At 37.8% G+C, this 24,891-nt stretch overlaps 1 protein-coding gene across 3 annotated transcripts in view; it reads right to left on the reverse strand.

Annotated features, from left to right (window-relative positions):
* Positions 1–230: 230 nt before the first annotated feature.
* Positions 231–24,891, reverse strand: part of LOC131036681 (uncharacterized) — a 106,804-nt gene continuing 82,143 nt past the window's right edge. The window contains exons 5-6 of one of the 3 annotated variants that reach the window (XM_057968631.2): positions 6,233–6,313; positions 231–948 (exon numbers count right to left, since the gene is read on the reverse strand). In XM_057968631.2, the coding sequence (XP_057824614.1) occupies positions 879–948; positions 6,233–6,313 (151 nt within the window). In that variant the 3' untranslated portion in view covers positions 231–878. Of the gene's footprint in view, positions 949–1,587; positions 2,146–6,232; positions 6,314–24,891 lie in introns of those variants that run through there. The other 2 variants (XM_057968629.2, XM_057968630.2) reach the window with 2 other exon arrangements.

The following is a 24,891-nucleotide window of genomic DNA, read 5'->3' on the forward strand; positions in this document are numbered from 1 at the left end:
GTTCTTCTTTTTCCTTTAATCGGCTAAATTGTTCGTTTGATAAAATGTCATTCTAGTAAATGGGTCAAATTTTCCTAGCAATCCCATGCTTATAGATTGATGTTTTTTTTGTTTTTTTGCATTTGAAAATATAGAATTTTTTTTATTCTTGCTAATTCTACTATAAAAATTAGTTTTTCTTTTCAATCCAAATCCTTGGTTATCCCTAATATGCTCACATAGATCCAAGCTCACGCTACCAAATTACACAACTTTAACATCTCCAAACTTTGATAAACCATTGAGCAAACACCCCTTGCACAATGGCCAAGGTGCAACTTTTGTTGATCTATAAAAGATCCCCCCACCAAGACGAGATGCAACCACTCAAAGACTTCACACCACCATAAATTTTTTGTCAAAGATCCACCACTCCACCTCCACCATTGCCTATGTGACAACATTTTGGTTAGACCCCTCCACCTCAACTTTTTGTCCATCAAAGTGGATGACTGAAACCTTTCCTTTCCAGGTTAAAGATAAGATGTCCAACAAAAATCATTATTATAAAAGATGCATCCACTTTTTGAATGGTATAAAGGTTGTATAAAGTATTTAAGGCCTTGACCGCTACAACTTTTCCCGTCCTCTGAATTCTAAAGCTATTCCACTGATTAAATCTTTTAGAAAATACTGATTGTTTGACGACACCAAAGCTATTAAAGTTTTCAACAATTTACCTTATTATACAAAATCAGAACTACACAGAATGATTCCTGAATTGGACTCTGAAACTGCATGCTTCAAGAATTACTCTCAACTTCAACAAATTATGGATGAAATATCTCATCTTGCAGTCCCCAAAGCAACTCTGCAAAAGGAGATAATACCAATTTAACTCATTGCAACCAACTCTGTTCTATTAGCCACTGATTTTGGTCCACTGCTTTACCATGAACATATAGGCCCCTGCAACATAAATTACTCAAAAGTTAATGCTTATTTTGAATGTTTAGCACGCTGTAATAGTTGTTAGAAATTAATTACATTATCACCATCATAACATTATTAGGGTGAACGTTCCATAAAAGTAACATGCCCAATAACTATTTGATAACTTGGTGCAGAGTTACTGTCATCATCAGTATCCAATAAGAGAAATGCAACCCAGTTTTGGGAAACTTAAGATAGATAAACAAATCTGCAGGTGGATATTTAAGGTTCAAAATGCTCATTTTAAGACTTTTATTTACAATTAGATTAGAAGACAGAAATTGCTATAGAGTAAAGGTTATTCTCTAATGAAAGCTTTAAAACATAAAAAAATGGCCCTATAAACTTTTGGCTCCTTTTTGCTTTCACACCTTTCCAAAGGTCCGCATAAAGTGATTTAGTTTATTTCCAAGTGACTTGTTTCACAAAAATGAAAAATCCTAATTATTTACTGCTAATGCTATTAACGGGTGAGGCACTTTCTGCTCCATATATGTAAGATTACAGACAGAAATTTTAATATATAGGCTTGATTATCATAAAATAAGGAGTCAAAAGAGAGTCACCATTCTGATATTGCATACTGTTAATTACTGCCCCACCTGAAACTACGGCTACCAAAAATAGTTGTCTGGTTGTCATTCATTCTAAAACAACCAAACATGCAGCAGAAAAGTATTTTGCAAATGAACATGAACAAAAGTGTGTTCCTAAATAAATATAATCCTGTCCGAAAAAAACGTAATACGATAAGATGCATAACTGTTTTAATTCCTGAAAGATTATAATAATAAAATCAAATCACACCTTCCTGGATGATCGTAAATCTTCTGTGGTACATTCTTTTGATTGCTTTTGAACAGTTGAATTTAAACAAAAACAACAGGGCATTTCTTTTCATCTTTTCCTTGAGCTTTCTTTGTCTTGAGTCTTGACCATCTTCTTTTATTTCCCTCCATCACTTCTGTTCTTATTGCCATCCTCATTCATCTTCATTAATCTTTTTTTGATAATCGATGTGCCATCAAGCTGAAGAATTAAATGAAAGTTTCAAATTTGATTTATCGGGGTGGAAGGTTGCCTACAATTCTTTTTGTTTTCTCATATTGAAATGCCATGGAAGACCACCGCTGTCACTTCACCGGATCAACTAAGGATGGTGGCAGCACTTACCTAACCATGCATGAGCTATTATTGGCTTTCTACGAACAAGCATAATTCACAAGGACTAATCTGTAACAATAATAAAAACGAGGAATTTAACGATTCCGGAATTCCACCCTAGTAAATAACTACATAAACCACTGAACAAAGAAGAAAAAAACATGCATCCACTCAAAAGATGCAAATAATCTACACAGAAAAACCCTGTGGGGCAGAAGACATGGCATAATAAATCTGAGGCTGATTTTTTTAATTCTAAAACTATTTATGACACAGTTATGACCATAACTTTGAATGAATTACTGTAATCCGCCAATACAGAATTCACCTCAATGGTCTCCTTTGTTCCTTTACTTATCTCCTCTGTCCCTTACAATGACCTGTTGTATACTGAATAACAATACAGGAGAATAGAATAAAATATTCTGAACAGCTTGTGAACAGGGTGAAAGGCAAGTTGATATAAAATACAGATCAAGGATGCATATGATCTGTCATGTCTCTATGAGGCAACTATTGGTTATTAATGATGCTGATTAGATATATACAACTAACCACTTGGACATGACATCCCAACTGATACATTCAATTACTTTGGACTTCTTGGAACAAGATGAGTAAGTAACCTAATTGAATCCAAAAGATAGACAATTAGTTTTAGATCTTGACTAATTTCCAATCGACTTAACATAATTTGTGTCTGACAAAAACCAAAGCATATTCAGCCAATCTTCTGTTTGAAACTCTTCATTGTTGATGATCATTCCTTCATTGTGGGAATCGCACAGGTGAAAGAGAGAAGAGGATGTATAGCTCTGGCCCAACATACAACGAAGAAGCTTCTAAATTGAATTTGCCACCTAATCCAATTATGATCTGTTCCTATTGGGCAATCTTTTCTATTTTATTACTTAAAATTTTCAGAATGATGTGAAATTGGATCTCATTGTATTGAATTACCCGCTTTAACCTGTATTATACCCTTGTGGATGTACAGAAGGTAGGGCATGATAAATGTGGCAGCATTGGCTGAGAGAAGAATTGAGTCACGTGAACAAGATAGAATTTGATTTTCTCCCTATGGACAGGCATTACCCATGTAGATGATCCACAAAAATGCCAACATTTGAATGGAATATCTTAATAAGAAATTGCTTTTCACAGTTTGATCCATCGATTGAAAGTGGATAGTCTTTTCAGAGGCATTTCAAAGCCTAAACTAACACAAACCCAACAATTTGTATCCATAATATTCTAAGTTGCAGGGTTTGTGGGTTGCAAGGCCCGGTACCGGTCCGGTTCATACCGGGTACAGGTCCTGTTACGGTATGCCTGCGGCTCTGGCCAGGGTCCGTGCCCAGGCGAGCCAATTCATTTGGGGAGAACCCAGATGGCTGCGCACCCAAAACAATTTTTTTTTTGCAAAATTTAATAAAATTTTGACATATGCCACTTGAAAAAAAGAGTAAAAACCCTAAAAGCAAAACAAGCAACATGACTACAAGCAAGGGGAGTCGAAGATGTGGGATAAAAGAGCCAGAGCATACTGCCTTGGATGCTTCCACTTCTCAGATTGTTGCATTTGAGGACTCGGAAAGCGAGAACACTAATAGTGCAAATGCAAGTGGCATTGGTTCATCTAATGTCAATGTCAATGATGAGGATGATGAGAATGATGATGTTGATGATTTAGAGAATCCATTTGATGATTAAGCTTGTAAACTAAAGTTCCAATTGTTGAAAGTTGAAACAATGATATTTGAATTCGATATTAATTTTTTGATATTGAACTTGATGTATATGATGCTATGATGCTATGATTACAAGTTTATGGTGGTTATATATATATAACCTTGTTTTTGTACTAACGAACCCAAAGCCCTTTTCAAAATTTTGCCGAACCGGTGAACCGGGTTCTCGAACCCAAACCCAAACCGGCATTTTAGATAGTATTTAAACATGAGGCCTTTTAAAATTGGAGACATAAGGAGATTTAAAATATTAAATTAATAACAAAAGGCAAAAGGAGCATAGCTTTTGGGGAGATATAAAAGTGAGTTTAATGAGCTCATTTCACATGGCTGATTTGATATTTTGGAAATCTTCTTTGCTGGTTGAACTTGTTCATCATGTGGCTTTGTGAAGACGGCAACCCTTGCAATAAGCATCTTCCACGTTGCTGAGAGACCCAATCTGGAGGATTACTTAGTGATTTCACACAGGAATCATAGTTGGACTTATTTATGAAGCTTCATACACAGTTTTGCCAAAGAATATTGCATATCAGAATGGTAAGGATCAATTTGAAGGGAGTGGGAGATTTTTTGTTGATTATTGCTGGCCGTACTTGCCTAGAGGTGGCATAAGGGATTGGAGAGGAGGTCGACTGGGGTTTGAGGGCAGATTGCTGTTGTTTGGAGGTGCTTTAGAACTGCACGATCAGATTTATCCCTATCGTGGCTGGAGGTGATTCTGGAGAGTGGCGCCCAAGTTTTCTATTGCCAGTTTACAGATTTTAGTGCCAGATGAGACTTATGCACTGCTGGAGTTTATGGGTATGCTTCAAATGTATTTGTAAATCGTTTTAGTTATCTGGGTATTGCCCATTTGGATGATATATTGTACTATCCATTCTGAAAATAAATCTGAGCTATATCATTCTGTGGAGTTTTCTGAATATTGTCATTTCCTGAGTTATTTTATTGCTGCAAGTTTTATTATTGTATATCAAATATTCTGCATATCTCTCTTCTTCAACAAACACATCAAAAACAGAAAACAAAAATGAAAAAAAAACAAGAGTGTATGTTATAGCTGAAAACAAATAAATCTTCACTAGAGTCCAAGATTGTAGTTCTTGATTAGGAATCAGAATCCAAACTTGAAGTAGGGTACCTCCACCATGGTCCCTGTCAACCTTTTTTTCAAAAGATGCCCTTTACCAAAAAATAATGCAATGACTAATAACTACGATCTTTGGATCACTCTCCTACTTCCCAAAAATTTGTAGGGCACCTTGGATATAGTTGTGTTACTAAAAGCTTTACCGTTACCAGATATCATATGGAAAGTTGATTATCAAGATTCTAAACAACCTAAATAGGTTTCATAGTCGTGGAGAAATATCGTGATGCTTTTGAGCAAAAGCTCAAGAATTTTACACCATGTTCCATGGGCGTCTGTTCTCACCAATCAATTTCCTATTTCCATTCACATATTGCTATTTTCCTACTTAAATATCACTCCTAATTTTGAGGGTGCTCTATATGTCCATTTTCACATTCTTGTGTTTACTCCACATGATTGGCATATTCAGGAGAATTACTTGGCTATGCCAAAGCTTTTCATTGGTAGTCTAGGTGACTCAAGGCCAACAAATAATAAATGCTTTGTAATAAAGATACTTATTGATTAATCGTTGAAGGTCCAAAACTCAAGATACTCGTAAGCACCAATAGTCATATTCTAAGTGTATGGCAATCATTAGAGTCTCCAATTGAACTATTTTCCCTCAATGAATGCTTTTGTGTCACTTGAAGCTGATATAACTGACCCAAGAAACACTGCACTCTTCTACAATGGCATACTTGCTTCTGCAGACCATTTGGATATTGTTTCAAGTTTATGAGCAGACAACATCAAAGCCTAGCCATTAGCCATCTCCTGCTGCCAATACATACTCTCAAAAGAAGAGGTTAGTCAGTTCTAAGTCAGCTCTAGGCACAGTTTATCATGGCATTCCTGTACTGAGGGCTCAGCACAGTATGTTAACCTTGTTTATATCAGATGATGGCCATAAATTGTTGTCATGTGGCCTTATGATTGTTATGTCTTCTATAGAATGTGTAATTATGCATTTTATCTGTTTACTTATTTTTGACATACTGTCATTCTGTAGTGATATTCATGCAAACTTGAGATGTGAGGAACAGTTAACATCTTTGTAGAAAGGATTTTGATTAGGCTAGCCAAGAATCAACATAAGATTTATCCGAAAATTCAGAGAAAACCACTAAGCTAAGCATATCTAGAATTCTTTTGAGAACTCAAGCACCAAAATCTTGAACAAAGTAAAAAACAAGTATAAGAGACATACCAATGTAGATGTGGACCTGTAGCTAAACCTGTGTCACCAACTGTCCCCAGAAGGTCTCCAGCTTGAACAACCATTCCATTTCTGCTCACAGTAGATTGCCCAAAATATAAAGGGATGACATTAGAACCAGATTTGGTACTATAAATAATGTTAAAATCAAAATATGTGTAACACTTTTGCTGAAATTTTGACCCATTCTAACCAGAATACAGCTCATATTTAACTTCGTTAGGCTGAACTAGTACAACATAAGAGCAGTAGGACTTTATGTATAATGTTCTCTTTGTTGCATTTACTTCAAGTTTGCAAACTGCTAAAAAATAAAGACCTAATTATTGAAGGGCAAAGAACAATCCTTGTCCAAATTACTAGTTTTGTTGCAATATCTTGACCTCAAAGATTGGATATGTTCTCATGCAAACATCTCTCTTATTACATATTTGTGGCTTATGCGGACATGAGAAAATATACCAAAATCGGTGCTGTAATTTACCAGTTTTGCAAAAATGTAGGTAATGATGATATTATTTAGTTACTCATCCCAAGCTATTAATAGTTCACACCCAAAATTACTCCTGAAAGACATGCAACCTTGGTTAAAATTGCTATGTGGTTGGTACGCATCAAATTTCATTTATTTTACTATTTGGATGAGAAAACACATAATCTCCTCCAAACACATAAAAGTTTCTTGCGTGCCGATTCAGTCATGCAAAGAGGGGTTTAATTAAACACCATCTATTCATACAGCCCAAAGACAGAAATTAGGAACTCACTACAAGAGGACATAACAGAAGCAGATTTCTTAAAAAGAATATTCATAAGAGAATTGACACAAAATCAGTATTTCGTATACATAACACTCTTATAACAGAAGTCTACAAAATTCAGGAACAAGAGCGCCTGCTGCAATGTTACATACCAATAGAATATTGACCAATATTACAATATTTCGGAATTTAGATTGTCTGAAAATTACATTCCTTACTCTCTGCTCTACCTTCTAAAATGGATTAGTTGTTTACTTGCCTCTCTAGACATAAAATTACTTAAGCATAGTAAACTGGTTTATACATTTACGAGTGGTTCATATTAAATAACAGTATATTTCAGAACATTAACAGTTGTTTCTTTATTCATACAATGCTTCAATGCTATTATACAAAAATGAGGAAGGGAATAATTTTCCAACAAAACGGTGCCTTTTCCCGACTACAAAGAAATTATATAAATTTGTCATCGGTTGCCAAGGAATTCCAACTGTCAGTAACTACCCAAAACTGTTGGAAATATTGTCATTGATGTCAAGGGTATATAGACGATTGGAAGTTGTCATTTGTCAAGTGTATGAGCGAAATTGTTGGACTGATTGCCAATGATGTCAAAGAGTTCATAGAGCAAAGATTGATAGATGAAATAGTTGCCATCATTATCATTGGTGTCAAATGAGATTGATGTCAAACGAGAATTAATATCATTTGGATTTAATGAGAGATTACAGTTTACAAGTGTAATGTCCCCTACTCGTAGTAAATCTGTTTCCCATAATTAAACCGTATATCACCACACTTATCATGCCTTCAATCAGATTATTAAAACTAGAGAACAATTAATTATTCATAATACACTCAATAATTATTATATTTAGGCCCCATCATTACTTCTTTCCTAACTCTACTGGAGAACGAGGATTTAATGTCATAGGGTGCTTGGAAACTAGTCTACAAGTAAGCTCCCTAAAGGTTTCAGGACTCCAGAGCAAAATTCCCCATAAACACTATTTTCTTCCTTGTTTAGACTAAAAACCTTGTTCCTTGGACATAGTGGGGGTAAATGGACATGTTCTTGCCTTAGGAAGCGAATGAAAGCATTGAAAAGTGAGGAATTTGTCCAAGATTGGGAATTTCGCTCTTGACCCTTCCAAAGGCTCCAAAGCGAAATTCTCCATAAACCTCATTTTCTTCCTAGTTTAGGCCAACATTTTAGTTCCTTGGGCATATTTGGAAGTGGATTGACATGTTTTTGCCTTAGGAAGTGATTAGAAGTGAAGGAGTGAAGAGTTTTGTCCTAAATCATGAAATTTCACTCTTGACCCTTCCAAAGGGTCCAAAGCGAAATTCTTGAAAAGAACTATTTTCCCTTTAGATGAGGTCAAATCCTTGGTTTCTATGGCGTGGTTGAAGGTGGATTGGTTTATACTAGCTTTGCAATGGAGATTGGAGTTCAAGAGATGAAGAGTCAAGCCTAGAATGTGAATTTCGCTCTTGACCCTTCCAAAGGGTCCAGAGCAAATTCCCAAAATCTCCTTTTTCTCTCAATTTTGTGTCAAGCCAAGTGTGGATCAGGGTGAATTAAGATTGAAGGTGTCCTTAAGCATGCCTTTGAATGGCTTGTGACCACCAAAAATGAAGGTTTTTGAGATAAATATTGAATTTCGCTCCTGACCCTTCCAAAGGGTCCAGAGCAAAATCCTAAATAGGTCATGTCCCTGGCCATGGTTTTGAGCGAATTTCTCCTTTCAAGCCATTTTGAGGTCAAACAAGTGTTGTCTTCGTGAGAGGGGGATCCAAAGTTGAGAGTCAAAGGAAAGCAAGGTATGAAGAATGAATCTAGGTGAAGGAAAACAAGCAAATCTTGGATTTCGCTCTTGACCCTTCCAGAGGGTCCAAAGCGAAATTCTCAAAAACACCTAATTTGCTCATGAAGGCCAAAATGTGAATTCCTAAGCATTGGTGGAGCAAAGATTAATGTATACTTACCTTGAGAAGCAATTTGGAGCAAGGAAGGGATGGAATTGTGTCTTAATCATGAATTTCGCTCCTGACCCTTCCAGAGGGTCCAAAGCGAAATCCTTTGAAACTCCTATTTTTCACCTTGTTTGAGCTAGGCAAAGGGCTAATTTTGAGATCATGATGAGACGAGGTTTGAAGGCTAGGCCTAAGATTATAAAATGATGAAATGAGGTCTAAATTGAGCAAAATAGCAAATTTTGCTCCCGACCCTTCCAAAGGGTCCTAGGCGAATTTTGTTATAGGGCCTATCCCTGGAGAGGATCTTGAGCGAATTTCATTCTAATGCCTCTTGTTGATGATTTAAGGTAGGAAATGCTATGTTAGAATGAATTTATTATTTGTACTTAATCACCTTTTGGTTTGTTTTGTAGATGGAAGAAAATCAGGCCAGGACAAGGACGACCTATTCTAAGCCCATCATTATCAAGGACGTTCCAAATGCATGGAGGAGGACTCAAGGTGCTTCTAAAGTGTTGGAAGACTTCAAGTGTTCGAAGAGTTCCAAGCTATCCTCATAAGACTCCATTCTACCACACAAAGGACCCACATGATGACAGAGAAGAATGACCTTACCAACACTTCAAGGCGAGACATGCCACCAGAGAAAGAACACTTGACAGTGATGAAGCCTCATCAAGCACATGGAAGTCAAGGACGTACATCATTTTTCGCATCAAGGACAAAGGAGGATCAACCAAGATACAAACGTCAAACAAGGTGGCATCCCAGTCACTTTTCCTCCAATCGGATTGGTCCACCTCAGCATGTCCAAATTCAATGTACCTCATTTATTAGGGACGACACAAACTTCGGTGTACCTACCCCTGCTTCCTATTGGTCCACACTCATTGAATGTAATTTTCTCATTGGCTAAGGAAGTTTGTTATAACAAACCCTAATTAGGGTTTCTATCTTGTAATCCTAGCCATTGATTCTAAGTCGATCAGAGCCATCAATTTGTAAAGGGCTATTTATATAAAGCCCTGGTTCTTCATTTGTAAAGGTCAATAGTTGGTGAATAGTTAGAGATAGTCAATAGTCAGTAGTGGTAGTTCAAGAGCAATTAGTTTTTAGGGTAGAGTCAAAAGAGAAGGCAAAGATTGTTGTCAAGACATTGTTGCAAAAGACATGTAAACTTCATTGAAGAAATGGTGAATTCTATGTGTTGATTCAACAATTTGCATGGTCTCTATACTTCTCAAATTTAATTTCATGTTATTAGATGAATGGAAGGAATTTGTATGATCAATGGTGAAATTTGTATATCCATACTACTAGCGGTTTGTTGATTGCAAACTTGCCTTGCGTAGTCAACTGGAATCATTCAGCTTAAGCTTAACTTCAATTATTGCTTCTTCATCGATATGCATCAACTTGGCGGTGTATATGCTTGTAGCGGTGATTTGAACATCATAAAGCTATCCTTAGAAGATCGCACTAGCATTGTGGAGATGATCATAGCATGTCAAAGCAAGACTTAGTTAGAGTTTCATCAAAGGTTATCCATTACTCCTACATTCTTAGTGTTAGAATTAGATTCCTCTCCAATCCTTATCCTTTTTTCCCTTTTTAAAAAAATCAAGGATCAGTAAAGACCCATGTTCCAGTGATATCCAAAGTAAACCAGATGCTCAGGTCATCAAATGTAAGTCCCCTTGTGATTCTAGCAAAATCACATCATACCACAAGAGCTTATCCACACGTAGAGACTCTACATATCAGAACCTTGGAGTTGCTCCGATTGATTCTTCGGCGAGATCTTCAGCGGTCGGGGAAGCTTTGTTCAAGAGAGGATAAGATACCTTGGTATTTTATTCTCTGTTTGGTCGTGTACAAAAGACACATCAACACAATATTATGAGGATTTACTCTACCTCTCCCTACACACACCAACCTATCCTCATGAGGGGCAATAGTGAATGATTAAGGACTAGGCTGTGAGTATACTAACTTCTCATGTACTATGAATATATATGCAAACAATTGAAATTAAGCAAATTGTTATATAAATCTAATTGATAAATATTGATCTTATTTTTCTGTTATATGTATAAATAGGAATAAATGTAACAGCTATACTATTATAGGCCATAGATCTGCCCTTATTCGTAATAGAATTCAGATATAATATGACTATAAATAAATATTTGATTCGTAAGTAAGACACAGCATACCAATCTGTTGTAATAGCAATGATTGCCAGTAATTTTATATTATCTGACTGCAAATTAATACGATCTGCAGAGCGTATTATCTGCCAGTACTTAATAATGATCAGCTCCTTTCCAAATGCTGATCGCTTGATGCTTCCTTGAGATATTGTCCTGGCCTATGTATCCCTCAAGAGGGCATGAAAGGTTGTGCCTCTTGATAGGTCTTACCTTCCCAGAAGTGATTCTTTCCTAAGTGTCCTTTGCCCCTTCATTTTTTAATTTATGTTTGTTATCTTGATTCTTAACAGCACATGCCCTTGTTAATCTTAATCAGAGATCCATTGAGATATTGTCCTGGCTTATGTATCCCTCAAGAGGGCATGAAAGGTTGTGCCTCTTGATCGGTCTTACCTTCCCAGAAGTGGTGATTCTTTCCTAAGTGCCCTTTGCCCCTTCATTTCTTAATTTATGTTTGTTATCTTGATTCTTAACAGCGCATGCCCTTGTTAATCTTAATCAGAGTTCCATTGAGATATTGTCCTGGCCTATGTATCCCACAAGAGGGCATGAAAGGTTGTGCCTCTTGATTGGTCTTACCTTCCAAGAAGTGGTGATTCTTTCCTAAGTGTCCTTTGCCCCTTCATTTCTTAATTTATGTTTGTTATCTTGATTCTTAACAGCACATGCCCTTGTTAATCTTAATCAGAGTTCCCAAACTCGCCGCGAGTCAGGCGAGTTTGCCAAGTTGGCGAGTTTTGCCAACTCGTGACTCAGGCTCAGTGAGTTTTGCTCATAACTCGCCGAGTCCGAGCTCCAGGACTCGTGCCGTGGCATGTCAATGATTTGACTTGCAAAAAAAAAAAAAAAAAAAAGTTTTTTGACATGTTTTTTTTTAATTTCTTTTTCATTTTACCCTAAAGGGTCTTCTAATTGCTAGTTGTGAGAAGAAGAGAGGAAAAGTGACAGAGAGGAAGGAAAACAAGAGGCCATAGGTTTGCAACCAGCAAGGAAGAAGAGCATCAAGGAGACCACAAAGCACATTGGGGAGGCCATAGGCTTGCATTGAGAGCATCAAGGAGTCCATAGCAACACTTCTCAACTCATTTGATAGAGGTAAGTGTTAAACTTTGTAGATTTTGATGGTTTTTTTTGGTATGTTAATGGATTTTTTTCATTTGTTTGTTAAATTTTTTTAATTTAACAGTTAACTTTCCAAATCTTGAATGTTTTTATTTTTTTAGTTTAACTTCAATGAGAGAAGTAGAATAATGATTTCATAATTGACAAAGAACAAGCGCGCTGCAACTAGGGTATGCACATTAGCCCTTGTTGCAGACTGGAGCATGAGCGGGGGCTCCCCAAATTCTTTGGGGAGTCCCCACATTTATTACTCTTCCTGAAGTGTTAAATAGCCGAGGGCGTTTCTATTTGCTCTGAGAAACAAGGGAATTCGAGAGACTCAGCTCCTGGAAGTCTAGGCTCGAAGGAGGCATAACAGAAAACTTTTAAGCAAGCCCTTGAGGGCTGCACAGTCAATCTCCCTCCGGAAGCCTGGTTCGTTGCAGAAGAAGACAACCATGCTACGGCCGACCCCGTTGAGGAAGAAGGTAAGATTCCTTCTACCAGGAAACTCATCGTTTCTCCTAATGCTTCTATGTCTACATCTATTTCTATGAAAATTGATAGGCTTAGGGATTCAACAGTTTTCTTGCAGCCCTAGATGTAGATAGGATTCCATCTAGGCAGTTTATGAACAAATGGTTACAAGATGTCTGGTCTAAGAAGTTAGGGCTTCATTTTACATATTGTCGGATGATTCAAAAGGGACTCTTTTTAATTTTCTTCAGTGACCCGGTTAGCTAGAAAAAAGCCCTAAACAAACAGTTTTGGGTTATAGGGAAATCGAGTTTTAGAAGCATCAAATGGGCCCTTGAGAGCTGTAATGAGGAAATCATAGCCCTCTCGAACCCTAAGTGGATTATTGTCAAAAACGTGCCCCCATTCCTATGGTTGTGTGTCTCTAAAATTGTGGAACCCCTTGGTAAAGTTATTAAAATTGATTCCTGCTCGACCCTTCTTCCCCATTTAGATGTGCGGGTCCTTGTTACCTTTAACTCTGATGCGGGATTCCTTGATGAAATTGTCATTGATTTAGAACACTCCTCGCATTCTTGCCTTGTGGAGTACCTAGGGGATATCAATGCATGCCATATTTGCAAAAGAAGCAGACATTACAAAAAGGATTGTCCGGTTGTCAAAAGAAGAACTGTTCGCCCTACTAAGGATCCCCCGCCTGCCTCTCATAAACCTTCCCCCCCCCCCCCCCCTTTACATTTTGATGCTGCGGCTGTTGGTCCTCTCCAATCCAAGATCGAAACCACTGTTGCTCCAATCATTCCCGATCCTCCCACCCAATCTTGGGCCCCTCTATCCACAAGAGCATCTTAAAATCTCAATCTATTCTTGATGAAGCTTGGAGGGCTTCAGACCCTCCTCGTAGATCTATATTTGATGGTCTGAATAAATCTAGTTCTAACAAGGGGCTGACGTCTCAGAATGCTCAGCAAATTGTATTGGATAAATTGAAGGAAGTGGTTGCAGCTAGAAAACAACTTTAAGTTGCACTGTGTCTAAATAAAGGTGACTCTAATGGTTTCACTCCTATGCCCTCTAATGTGGACTTGAATGAGGATGTTCAGGTTGTGGCCATTGGCCCCAACAGTGCCATTATGGGTGTACCTGGAATTGGTGAGGCTTCATCCTTGGGTTTGGCCGACTTGAGCTTTAGTGGTCAAAATTGTGACCTCGAGATGGTTTTTGTTACTAGCATAGGTAAGGAAGAGGAACATGTTTTGTGCCCCATCAAGACTTCCCCGGAAACATATGATGACTCTGATGGCCCCCAATTGGTTGTGGACACCCCTAGGTCATTACATGGTGACACTGGTGGGGTCAAGGACCCCCTCTTGACCTCCCACACTCCAGCCCACATTAGTGGGCATGATGGCCCCGGTGTCCCTGAAGGAGAAATCAATATGACTTTGGAATCCCCAATTTTTACACCAGGTACAAATGAAAAAGGGGATGGTTTTATTGGAGTTAAATCTAAGAAAGCTAGGAAAAATAGATCCCCTAGAACTGTTAGAGATAGTTCTGGTAGAAAAGACTCCATTGGAACAGACCAATTGTCTGAATCGAGAAGAAAAAGAGGCAGACCCAACTCAATGGTTGCTTTTGATGCTAGCAATCTCAACAATAAGGAAGATTGGCCTAAGTGTTTTGATGGGTTTAAACCATCCATGGATTCTTCCAAATAAATCCTCTAATGATCTTAAATACTATATCTTGGAAAATAAGGGGCTTGGAATCCCCAGATAGGAAATATATTGTAAAGAGGTTCTTGAATATGCATAGAAATATTGACTACCTCATACTCCAAGAATTGAAATCTGTTGGATTCTCCCTAGAAATCGGATTGTAATGGATATGGAGAGATGCTACTTGTGTTTATACTAATCATTCTAAGGGCAAAGGGGGAAGTGCTATCCTACTCAGTCCCAAATGGTCTAAATGTGTGGTTAAATGGGGGCAGTCCCCCTGTGCTAGGGCTATCTGGGTTATACTCAAAGTTGAGGAAAATATTTTTGGAATTTGTTCAGTCTATGCGTCTAATAACTACAGAGAGAGGCTAGCCTTATGGGACTGGATTTCTCAGTTGGATGATGTCCCGTGGTTCATTGGGGGAGATTTCAATATGGCTGAGAGCGCTCGGGATAAAGAGGAGGATCTAAGTTTGAATGGAAAGGCCTTGAAAGAATGCATTGGGATAGAATGATTAATAAACTGCTACTTGTTGATCCAATAGCTGGTCGGAAGGATGAACTAGGCACCGTCTGGTTCAGAGTGTAATCACCAACAACATACTAAGAGAGTGTATTGCAGACTGGATAGATTCTACTCTAACAAAGGCTTTATTGAATTGTTGAAGTATGATAAAGGGGACAATTATTCGGTTATACCTTACACATTATCTAATCATCATCCTATTCACATCTCTTTGAATCTTGCTAGAGACGACCCAATTCTGCCACCTAAGGGTGATTGTTTCATTCTAAATACAAGGCTCCTAGAGGATGAGGACCTCAGATGTGCCATAGGTTTTATCAAGGTTTACAATAAGGTTTGTAATGCTTCTCTTTCATGTTGTGAGAGGTGGAATCTAAATATTAGGAGTTGGAAGAATTTGTGCCAGGCAGTGGGTAAGAAGAAGGCTAAGGATCATAGGAAATCTGAATTATATTGGCAAGGGGCTCTATCCAAGGCTGAGTTTGAGCTACAAGCTAACCCCAAGGATGAGCAACTTAACCATAATCTGATCTATACTAAGGACAAGCTGAAAAAGATTCAAAATGTCAAGGTAATGGGGTGTAGAACTAGGGCCAAACTCAATTGGCTTGATGCAGGGGATAAAGGTTCTAATTTCTTTTTCCAATTGCTTAAAATGAAGGAGGCCAAAGATAGGATTTGCAGTATATGGGAGGAGGATAGAAGTATCACAGATCCTCAAGATATCCTCAACCATTTTGCCCAGTTTTACAAATCGCTCTTTACATCTGAAACTTTGGGGGAAGATCAAAGTAATGCTAGAGACATTATTAAACAATTGCTCCCTAAAAAATTGGGAGAGGAGGACTGTGTTCTTCTAGGGAAACCTATCTCCAAGGAAGAAATTGCACATGCCATCTCCTCCCTGAGTAATGACAAATCCTCGGGCCCGGAAGGTTTCCCAGTGGAATTCTATAAGGCCAATGTTGATTGGATTGTTAATGATCTGCTAGATCTATACGTGGAAGCCATTGGTAGAGGAACACTTGGTAGGGATATCAATCAAGGTCTCATCAAGCTCATTCCAAAGGAAGGTGATAAAACACTTATCAGGAATTGGCGCTCAATTACCCTCCTCAACGTCTCATATAAGATTCTGGACAAGGTTGCAGCTGGTAAGCTGGAGGATATCCTTCCTAAAATTATTAGCCCCACCCAAACAGGATTTGTGAAGGGTAGGTACATCTTAGAAAATCTTCACCTGTTGGGAATCTTTGCTTTGGGCAAACGCTTCAAGGCAAAATAGTGCTATGCTATTGATTGACTTTGAGAAGGCCTACGATAGGATTGAATGGGATTTCATACTTCAGATGCTCCACAGCTTGGGATTCCCAGAGGCATATTGCAGGTTGGTTAAGACTTTACTGTGTGATGCTAATGCAAAAATTGAGGTGAATGGCATGAGGTCAAACAACTTCTCACTATCTAGGTCTATTAGGCAAGGGTGTCCTCTTGCCCCTGCCTTGTATGTTATTGTTGTTGATGCTCTGCATTATCTGATTAAGTGCAATGAACTCACCCCCAAGGTTTAAGGAATTGGTCTCCCCAATAATGAAGAATTGACTAATGTACAGTTTGCTGATGACACAACAATTATGATGTCCCTTGAGGAAAATAACTTGTCTACTCTGCTAGAAAACATCAATATTTTTTGCAAAGCTTCTAGTACTAAGGTGCCTCTACATAAATCTTCTTTGCTTGGCTGAACTCACTCCCCCCTACATGGCTGTCCTGATTCTCAATAAAATGGGAGGCCCCAATCAAATAGTTAGACATTTGGGTATCCCCTTTTCTGTTTCCCCTAATCTAAAAGAAATGTGGGAGTGGATCAGGAATAAGATTGATAAGAAACTTTCTAAATGGAACAAGAATTTACTCTCATTGGCTGGCAGGTATCAAGTTTGCCAGAAGATACTCTCCTCATATAATATATACTTCTCCTTTGCGTGGCTGTTTTGCAATTACCAATTTAATCATATCCAGAAGCAAATTAGGAATTTTATGTGGTTTGATGGAAAGGGCAATCGGAAGCAACATGTTGTCAGATGGGGTTGATGTGTCTTAAACAAAGATATTGGAGGGATGGGGCTGAAAGATCTTAGAATTCAGGGGATTAACTTGGCTTCCAAGTGAATTTGTAGGGCAGTTTCGGGAAATGAGCCTTGGAAAGTGCTTTTAAGACAGAACATCTTGATGTCGACCCCGAAGAGAGCGAAGAAGTGGAGGGATTTACCTTTTTGTGATCTAATTGGAGGTAAGTTTGAAGTCTCCCCCAATGGTTTTGTGATCTTTAAATCCTTATGGAAGGCATGGGAGATGGTGACTCAGTTCATTAGAAGAAATGAATGTTTTAAAGATGATAATTGCATCAGTGCTACCAGATCCATATGGTGGAATTTAATGCATTAGGATAAGCCCCTTGCCATAATTCAAGGTTGCTCTGCTCTAAAATGGCATAACTGTGGTATAAGAACCTTTGCTGATGTGGTTCATAATGGTTCCTTGATTTCTTGGGAAACGCTATCATGCAAGTTTAAAGTGCCTCCCTCTCAATTTAGAACCTATATCCTTCTAAAAGATGCTCTCTCCCCCTGGACCTCCTCACTTCCTATCTCCCTAACCCCTTCCTGCTGTTCTTCCTTTGGCTAGTTAGATGATACCCCCCTCCCAAGCATCAAGTCTAAAACTATCTATAATGCCCTGATAGACTCCTCTGTTGTTGAACATCTAAATGTTGTGTTGAATCTGGATTGGAGTAAGGTGCAGTGGGGTAAAGCTCATAATAGGAGATGGTCTGGGTTTTCTGAACCTAAGAAGAAGTTTTTTGCCTGGAGAGTGCTCTTAAATAGACTTTCCTTTAAAGATCCCAATGGAAATGTCACCCTTTGTCATTCCTATCACCTCCCTGAATCTATCCAACATGTCTTCTTTGATTGTCTATTTGCTAAAGAAGTCTGGAGCCTGTTTGGTCTTCATTTTGACAGATTTAAGGTTGCACGCATTGATGTTATCCTAGGCTTCATTAAGGGCTGTAAGATATCTGCTAACTCCTTTTGGTCTTATCTTTCTTTGGAAATCTTATGGTTGATATGGAAGTTTCGAAATGATGAATTTTTTAATGGTAGAAGTAGGAATCTTACTGAGTCTCTGAGGAGACTCATTTTTCATCTTGTCTCTTTGCAGATTTCAATGGTGATAAAGTTGGATGAAGAAAAATTTGATAAATGGCTAGATGATGGCTCCATTCCTGTTCACATTAGAGAGATTTCTCATGGATTCACATGGGAACAGAGTGATGTTCAGAAGACTCCGCTAGAACAGGCACTGATGAAATTCATGCACCACCTCGAGGCGCGGCAGACTATGGAGAATTTGATCAACAAGGAGGAGGAGCAGCTTTGGGAGAGGGCCTCGCACCCTCACAAGGAACAAATCCTAGATGGCTTGGTGGAAGTTTGGATCATGGCTCCACATAGTGTCGTGACCCCTGTGTGGAGCCATGATCCTCTACATTGGCATTCATTACTTTAACCAAACTTAAACGTTTGCAAAGCGAATTTGTTAGTTAATACTAACTAAATTCCAATGTTAATTAAATCGTAAATAACAAAATTAGTATTCTGTGCACTGATACAAATAGATTTAGTTTTTTGTGTTACGACTGAGACTATAATTTAACACTCCCTCTTAGTCTTAGGAGTATAGGCCTAAAACTTTAATTGAGCTCATCACTAATCTCATAAGAATCACATCACCTAGGTGTGAAGTATCAACGTGTGATACTAAGGATATACTCAAAATATCCAAGTTTAAGTATCAGCCTATGATACTAAGGATATACTCACTTTGATATCCCTGTTATAGTATGTGCACTGACATTAATCCTCTTACATAATGTCTACTATAACTTATCATATTACTGATATTCAAATTGTCTAATTTTCAGTTTATATGATCTTCCAAACATTTATAAGATCGTCACCTTACAATGTTAAAATACAAGTGTTCATTAACTAAAGAATCGTCATCCTTTAGGAATGAACACAAGGAAAGGTTACATACTTCATATACTCAAATATATGACCAAGAAGTTTTCATAATTTTAGACATCAATTACATTTTAGCCATACCAAGATACCTCCTGAAGTGATCGATTTTCACTCTTGCTAGGGGTTTGGTGAAAATGTCAGCTGTTTGATCTCCTGTATTGGCATATTCCAGTCTTATTACCTTTCTCTCTGTCATGTCTCTTACATAGTGACATGGGATCTCAATGTGCTTGGATCTATCATGAAAAACTGGATTCACTGAAAGTTTAATGCAACTTTGATTGTCACAATGAATGATAGTAGGCTTCAGACTTTCACCAAATAGTCCTACTATCAATTTCCTCAACCATACGGCTTCCTTAGCTGCCATGGATGCAGCTATATATTCAGCTTCTGTGGAGCTCTGAGCTACGGATGATTGTTTTCTGCAGATCCAAGATACCATAGCTGATCCTAAGCTAAAACAGCACCCTGAAGTGCTCTTCCTATCTATCACGCTTCCAGCCCAGTCTGAATCAGAGTATCCATGTAAGTTCAATGCAGTGTGTTCATAATGCAGTCCATAGTCCAAGGTACCTTGTAGATATCTCAATATATGCTTTACTGCAACCAAATGTATTTCTTTGGGTTCAACCATGTGTTGGCTAAGTGCATTTACTGCATAACATATATCAAGTCTGGTATTGACTAGGTACATTAATGATCCAATAATCTGTCTGTATAATGTTGGATCTGCAAATTTGGAATCTGCTATAGCTTCTTTTAGTTTATGTAGTTTGTTTCCATAGGAGATGACATTGGCTTATAATTCATCATTCCAAATCTCTTCAGAATGTCAATGGTGTATTTACCTTGATTTAGATAAATACCATCTGGTTTTTGCCATACTTCTAATCCTAGGAAATAATGGAGTAGACCTAAATCCTTCATCTCAAACTCTGAAGCTAGTTCCTGTGTGCATTTTGCAATGAGATGATCTTCGCCTGTAATTAATAAGTCATCTACATATAATATGAGTATCAACATTTCACCTTTGATTATTTTGAAATACAGATTTGGATAAGCAATGTTCTTAGAGAAACCTAACTCTAATAAGTAACTGTCAATTCTTTCGCACCATGCTCTGGGAGCTTGTTTTAATCCATACAGTGCTTTCTCTAACTTGCATACATGTGTTTTAGCATTATTTACCTCAAATCCCTCAGGTTGCTCTAGATATACTTCTTCTTCAATTGTTCCATTCAAAAATGCAGTTTTTACATCCATTTGATGAACATTCCATCCTTTAGATGCTGCAATAGCCAAGATTGTTCTGACAAAAGTGTATCTTGCAACAGGTGCAAATGTTTCTTCATAGTCAATTCCTTCCTTCTATGAGAAGCCTCGAGCAACAAATCTTGCCTTATGTTTTTCTATACTGCCATCAACAACATGCTTAATTTTAAAGAGCCATTTAGAAGATACAACTGATTTTCCTTTAGGTCTAGGCACAATTTTCCACACATCATTCTTTAAGATAGATTGATATTCCTCTATCATGGTATCCTTCCATACTTGTTGTTTAAGAGCCTCTCCGACACTTGAAGGTTCAACATTTATGAGGTCTATCATTAGAGTAACATAGCTAGAAAACTTTGAAGGTCTTTTCCTTTCTCTAAATGTTCCTCTAGGTGCTGCAAAGGATTCTACTTCTTGTACTGTTTTAGTGGCCCATAGTAGTCTCTTCCTGGGATTCTTTGTTGTAGTGTTCTCAAGTTCAAAGGTGTTATCCTCGGGATGCTCCCTCTGAGTTTCAGAAATAGAATTTTCTTCCAAGTTAATGGAATTAGTTGGGATTTCAGGTGTGATGGAACTCCTTGTTTTGTTAATAGCTATATCTTCCTCAAATATGACATCTCTGCTTAGTTCTATTTGTCTTTGACCAGGGATGAATATTCGGTAGGCTTTAGATGTTTCACTATATCCTACAAAAATCCCTTTCTGTCCAGTAGGTTCTAATTTAGTTCTTTCTCCTTAGGTACATGAATATAAATAGGACATCCAAATATTTTGAGATGGCTAATATCAAGTTTAATTCCAGTAAAGACTTCTTCAGGAGTTTTATCACCAATATGAGAGTGAGGACATCTATTTTGAATGTATATAGCGGTATTAGTGGCTTCTCCCCAAAGTGCAGTTTCTAGGTTTTGATCTAACAACATAGCCCTTGCTGGTTCTACTATTGTTCTATTTTTTCTTTCAGCAACCCCGTTTTGTTGAGGATTGTAGGGTACAGTGAACTCCCTCTTAATCCCAACATCTTTGCAAAACTCTTTAAATACTTCTGATGTGTATTCCCTACCATTGTCAGTCCTAAGAGTTTTGATTTTCCTACCAGAGTGATTTTCTGTAATAGATTTGAACTCTTTAAATTTCCTAAGAATATCTTCAGACTCTTTACTTTTAAGGAAATAAATCCAAGTTTTCCTAGAAAAATCGTCTACAAAGATTACATAGTATAATGCGTTTCCTAGTGATGGTTCAGACATAGGCCCACATAAGTCAGAGTGAACTAGTTCTAGAATTTCTTTAGTTTTTCTAGAACTGCAAGGAAAAGAGCTTTTAGTGTTTTTCCCTAGTACACATCCTTTACAAACATCTGAATGAATTGGCTTTAGTTTAGGTAGTCCTATGACTAATTTCTCCATAGAGGGTGGAGCACGAAAATGTAAATGCCCTAGTCTTCTATGCCAAATTTCCGCTTGGTCTATGACTTCATGAAGTAAGGTTTGATTTGGCTCATTACACAATTCATATAGGTGTCCTTGTCTGTAACCAATCACTTGTGCTCTTTTGAAGGTGAATGTTTTTGGCCATGCCATTACCTTTCCTTCTATGAATGAGACTCTATATCTGTCATCCTCAAGTGCAGAGATAGAGACTAAGTTCCTTTTGATGCCTAGTACAAATAGTACCCCGGTGAGTTGGATTGAGATTCCAGACTTCAGTCTGACTGTACATGTCCCGACACCTTTTACAGGATGTGCAGAGTCATCCCCTATTGTTACCTCTTCATTTGATCCCTCTTCCATTGAGTCTAGTAATTCTCTGAATCCGGTGACATGTCTTGACAATCCACTGTCTATCACCCAAGTGTTAGACTTGTTTGAAGCTTGACTTGATAGTGCTGAATATAATACAAATTTCTCATATTCAAGTTCTGTGTTCCTCTCTACTTTGGCGAATGATGCCTGCTGTTTTACTTTTTCAGGACAATTAAATGACATGTGTCCATACTGATCACATCTATGACATTGGATTTTTGACATGTCTTTCTTATGCAAGCTTTTCCCATGATGGGATTTTCTCTTCTTGAAGTTTCTCTTCTTGCCTTTCTTACGGGAGTCGGTATTCAGAATGTGGAGGTCCTCATCTTTTGTTTTGTGATTTCCCCCTTTCATTTGCCTTGACTCTTCAAGAAGGCAGTCATCCCTTAGTCGATCAAATTCTGTAAATTTATCCCTTGCATTTATGCCTTGTTTGAATGATTCCAAAGATTCAGGTAATCCATCTAGAGTAATCATTGATAGTTCTTGCTTCTTCACATGATAATCAAGTTTTTGCAGTTGATCTCTGAGTGAACCTATCCTCATGAAGTATGAGTTTATTGTTTCAACTTTATTTATACTTAGGTGGTTCAACTGTCTTTTTAGAGCTAGGATTTTGCTCAGATTGTTTATCTCATACGTCCTTTCAAGGGTTTTGAACATTTCATAAGCGTTGTCATATTTTAATATAAGTGGTATTAGGTGATCCCTTACTGCATCTATCACGATTTTTACAGCTTTATCATTGCTTTCATTCCACACAGTTTTCTCAGGTTCGTCTGTAGGTTCGGGCTTGTCTTCTTTTATGAATTTGATTACTTTATTCTCTTTTAATACTATCATAATTCTGACTTTCCAAGCCACAAAATTTGTTGCTTCTTTGAGTCTGTCCTCGAATCTGATTGTGCTCGCCATTTTAGAAATCTTCAATTTGCAATGTAACTTCGCTTTTAGTCTATTCGGATCTTAAATAGTTAGGCTCTGATACCATGTAAATGTAAAATAGACTGTTATTGTTTCTGTGCAATCAGATTTGTTGTAGCTTCAATATCTGGTATGTTAGAGTCAGATTGAAGAAATGAAAATCGATTATGTCTCTTATCGATTTGCCTCTGTAGGTACGAAGGCAAATGTATATATATATGTCACCGATATCTTTCTGTTTTTTGTTATCCACATCGAACACTAAGTTCAATAGGGAGGATGGCGTATATATGCGATTGTCTTCATGGAATCGTGCCCCCACAGGGGGTCGCGATCCTATGTGGAACCACGTGGTTCCACATAGGGTCGTGACCCCTGTGTGGAGCCACGATCCTCTACACTGGCATTCATTACTTTAACCAAACTTAAACGTTTGCAAAGCGAATTTGTTAGTTAATACTAACTAAATTCCAATGTTAATTAAATCGTAAATAACGGAATTAGTATTCTGTGCACTGATACAAACAGATTTAATTTTCTGTGTTACGACTGAGACTATAATTTAACACACCTGCATCCGCATCCACATCCGGAGGCTGTGTTGGAGAGGGTTCTTCCATGCCCCTCCCTTTTGTCCTAGTGCTTTTGCTAGTGCTAGTGCTTTTGCTTCTACTCCTAGTGGCACTATTACCTTTGGCCCTAGAGTCAGGAAATCCAAGTTGGATAGTTATTTTGTGCCACGGAGTACTCCTGGGACACAACCCTCGCTTGAGAGCATGGGTTGGAACAAGGAGGTTCATGATGCTGCAAGAAAACAAATTTGCAAGTTTTGGGACTTTTGCAACATTCTATTTATTGCAGTCAGGTAATTCTTTTTGATTTGATTGCTATAAGTTTAAAAGTAAATTTATAGTTTGAAGTTGAACTCTACTTTGTCTAATCATAATCTATTTGTGACAGGTCTCCTTATTGGCAAGGCATGGTAGATGCCATAACCATTTGTGTTGTAGGGTTTAAAGCCCCTACTGATGCTGAGTTAAGTGGCCCCCTCTTGTTAGAAATGGTTGAGGATATGAAAGTTGAGCTAGAGGACCACCGACAGTCTTGGAGCTAAAAGAGTTGCACCATCATGACAGATGGTTGGACGAATAGGAGGAATAGAACACTCCTAAATTTTCTTGTTTCCTACAGAGGTGATTGATCATTCTAATTTCTACTTCCCTAAATGCATTGAATAAATTAAATTTTGATTTGTTGAAACTTGATTGATACGTGATAATTGATAATTATTTTGCTCTATTTTCAGGATCCACCATGTTCTTGAAGTCTATTGATGCTTCCTCACATGTAAAAAATGCCACATACTTATGTGAGGCTATTGAGAAAGTCATACAAGAGGTGGGGGAAGAAAATGTGGTGCAGGTGGTGACAGATAATGCAGCAAGTTATGTTGCTACAGGTAAACTTTGAACTTTTCAAGTCTTGATGGAGAGGCATCTATGATTATTGAAAATTTTCTTAACACATCAAAATTTCTAATTAATTTAAAATTTCTGCAGGTAAACTTTTGATGGAGAGGCACCCGAAAAAATTTTGGTCTCCATGTACGGGCCCATTGCCTTGACCTCATGTTGGAGGATATTGGTAAGCTTGAATGGGTGAAATCAATACTTGAAAGGGCCAAAAATATCAACAAGTTTATCTACAATCATGCATTGGTCCTTAGCATTATGAGGCAATACACGAGGGCAAAAGGAGTTGGCTCGTCCT

This window comes from Cryptomeria japonica, chromosome 1 (genome assembly GCF_030272615.1).
Source record: "Cryptomeria japonica chromosome 1, Sugi_1.0, whole genome shotgun sequence".
In the NCBI taxonomy this organism is placed as follows: Eukaryota; Viridiplantae; Streptophyta; class Pinopsida; order Cupressales; family Cupressaceae; genus Cryptomeria; species Cryptomeria japonica.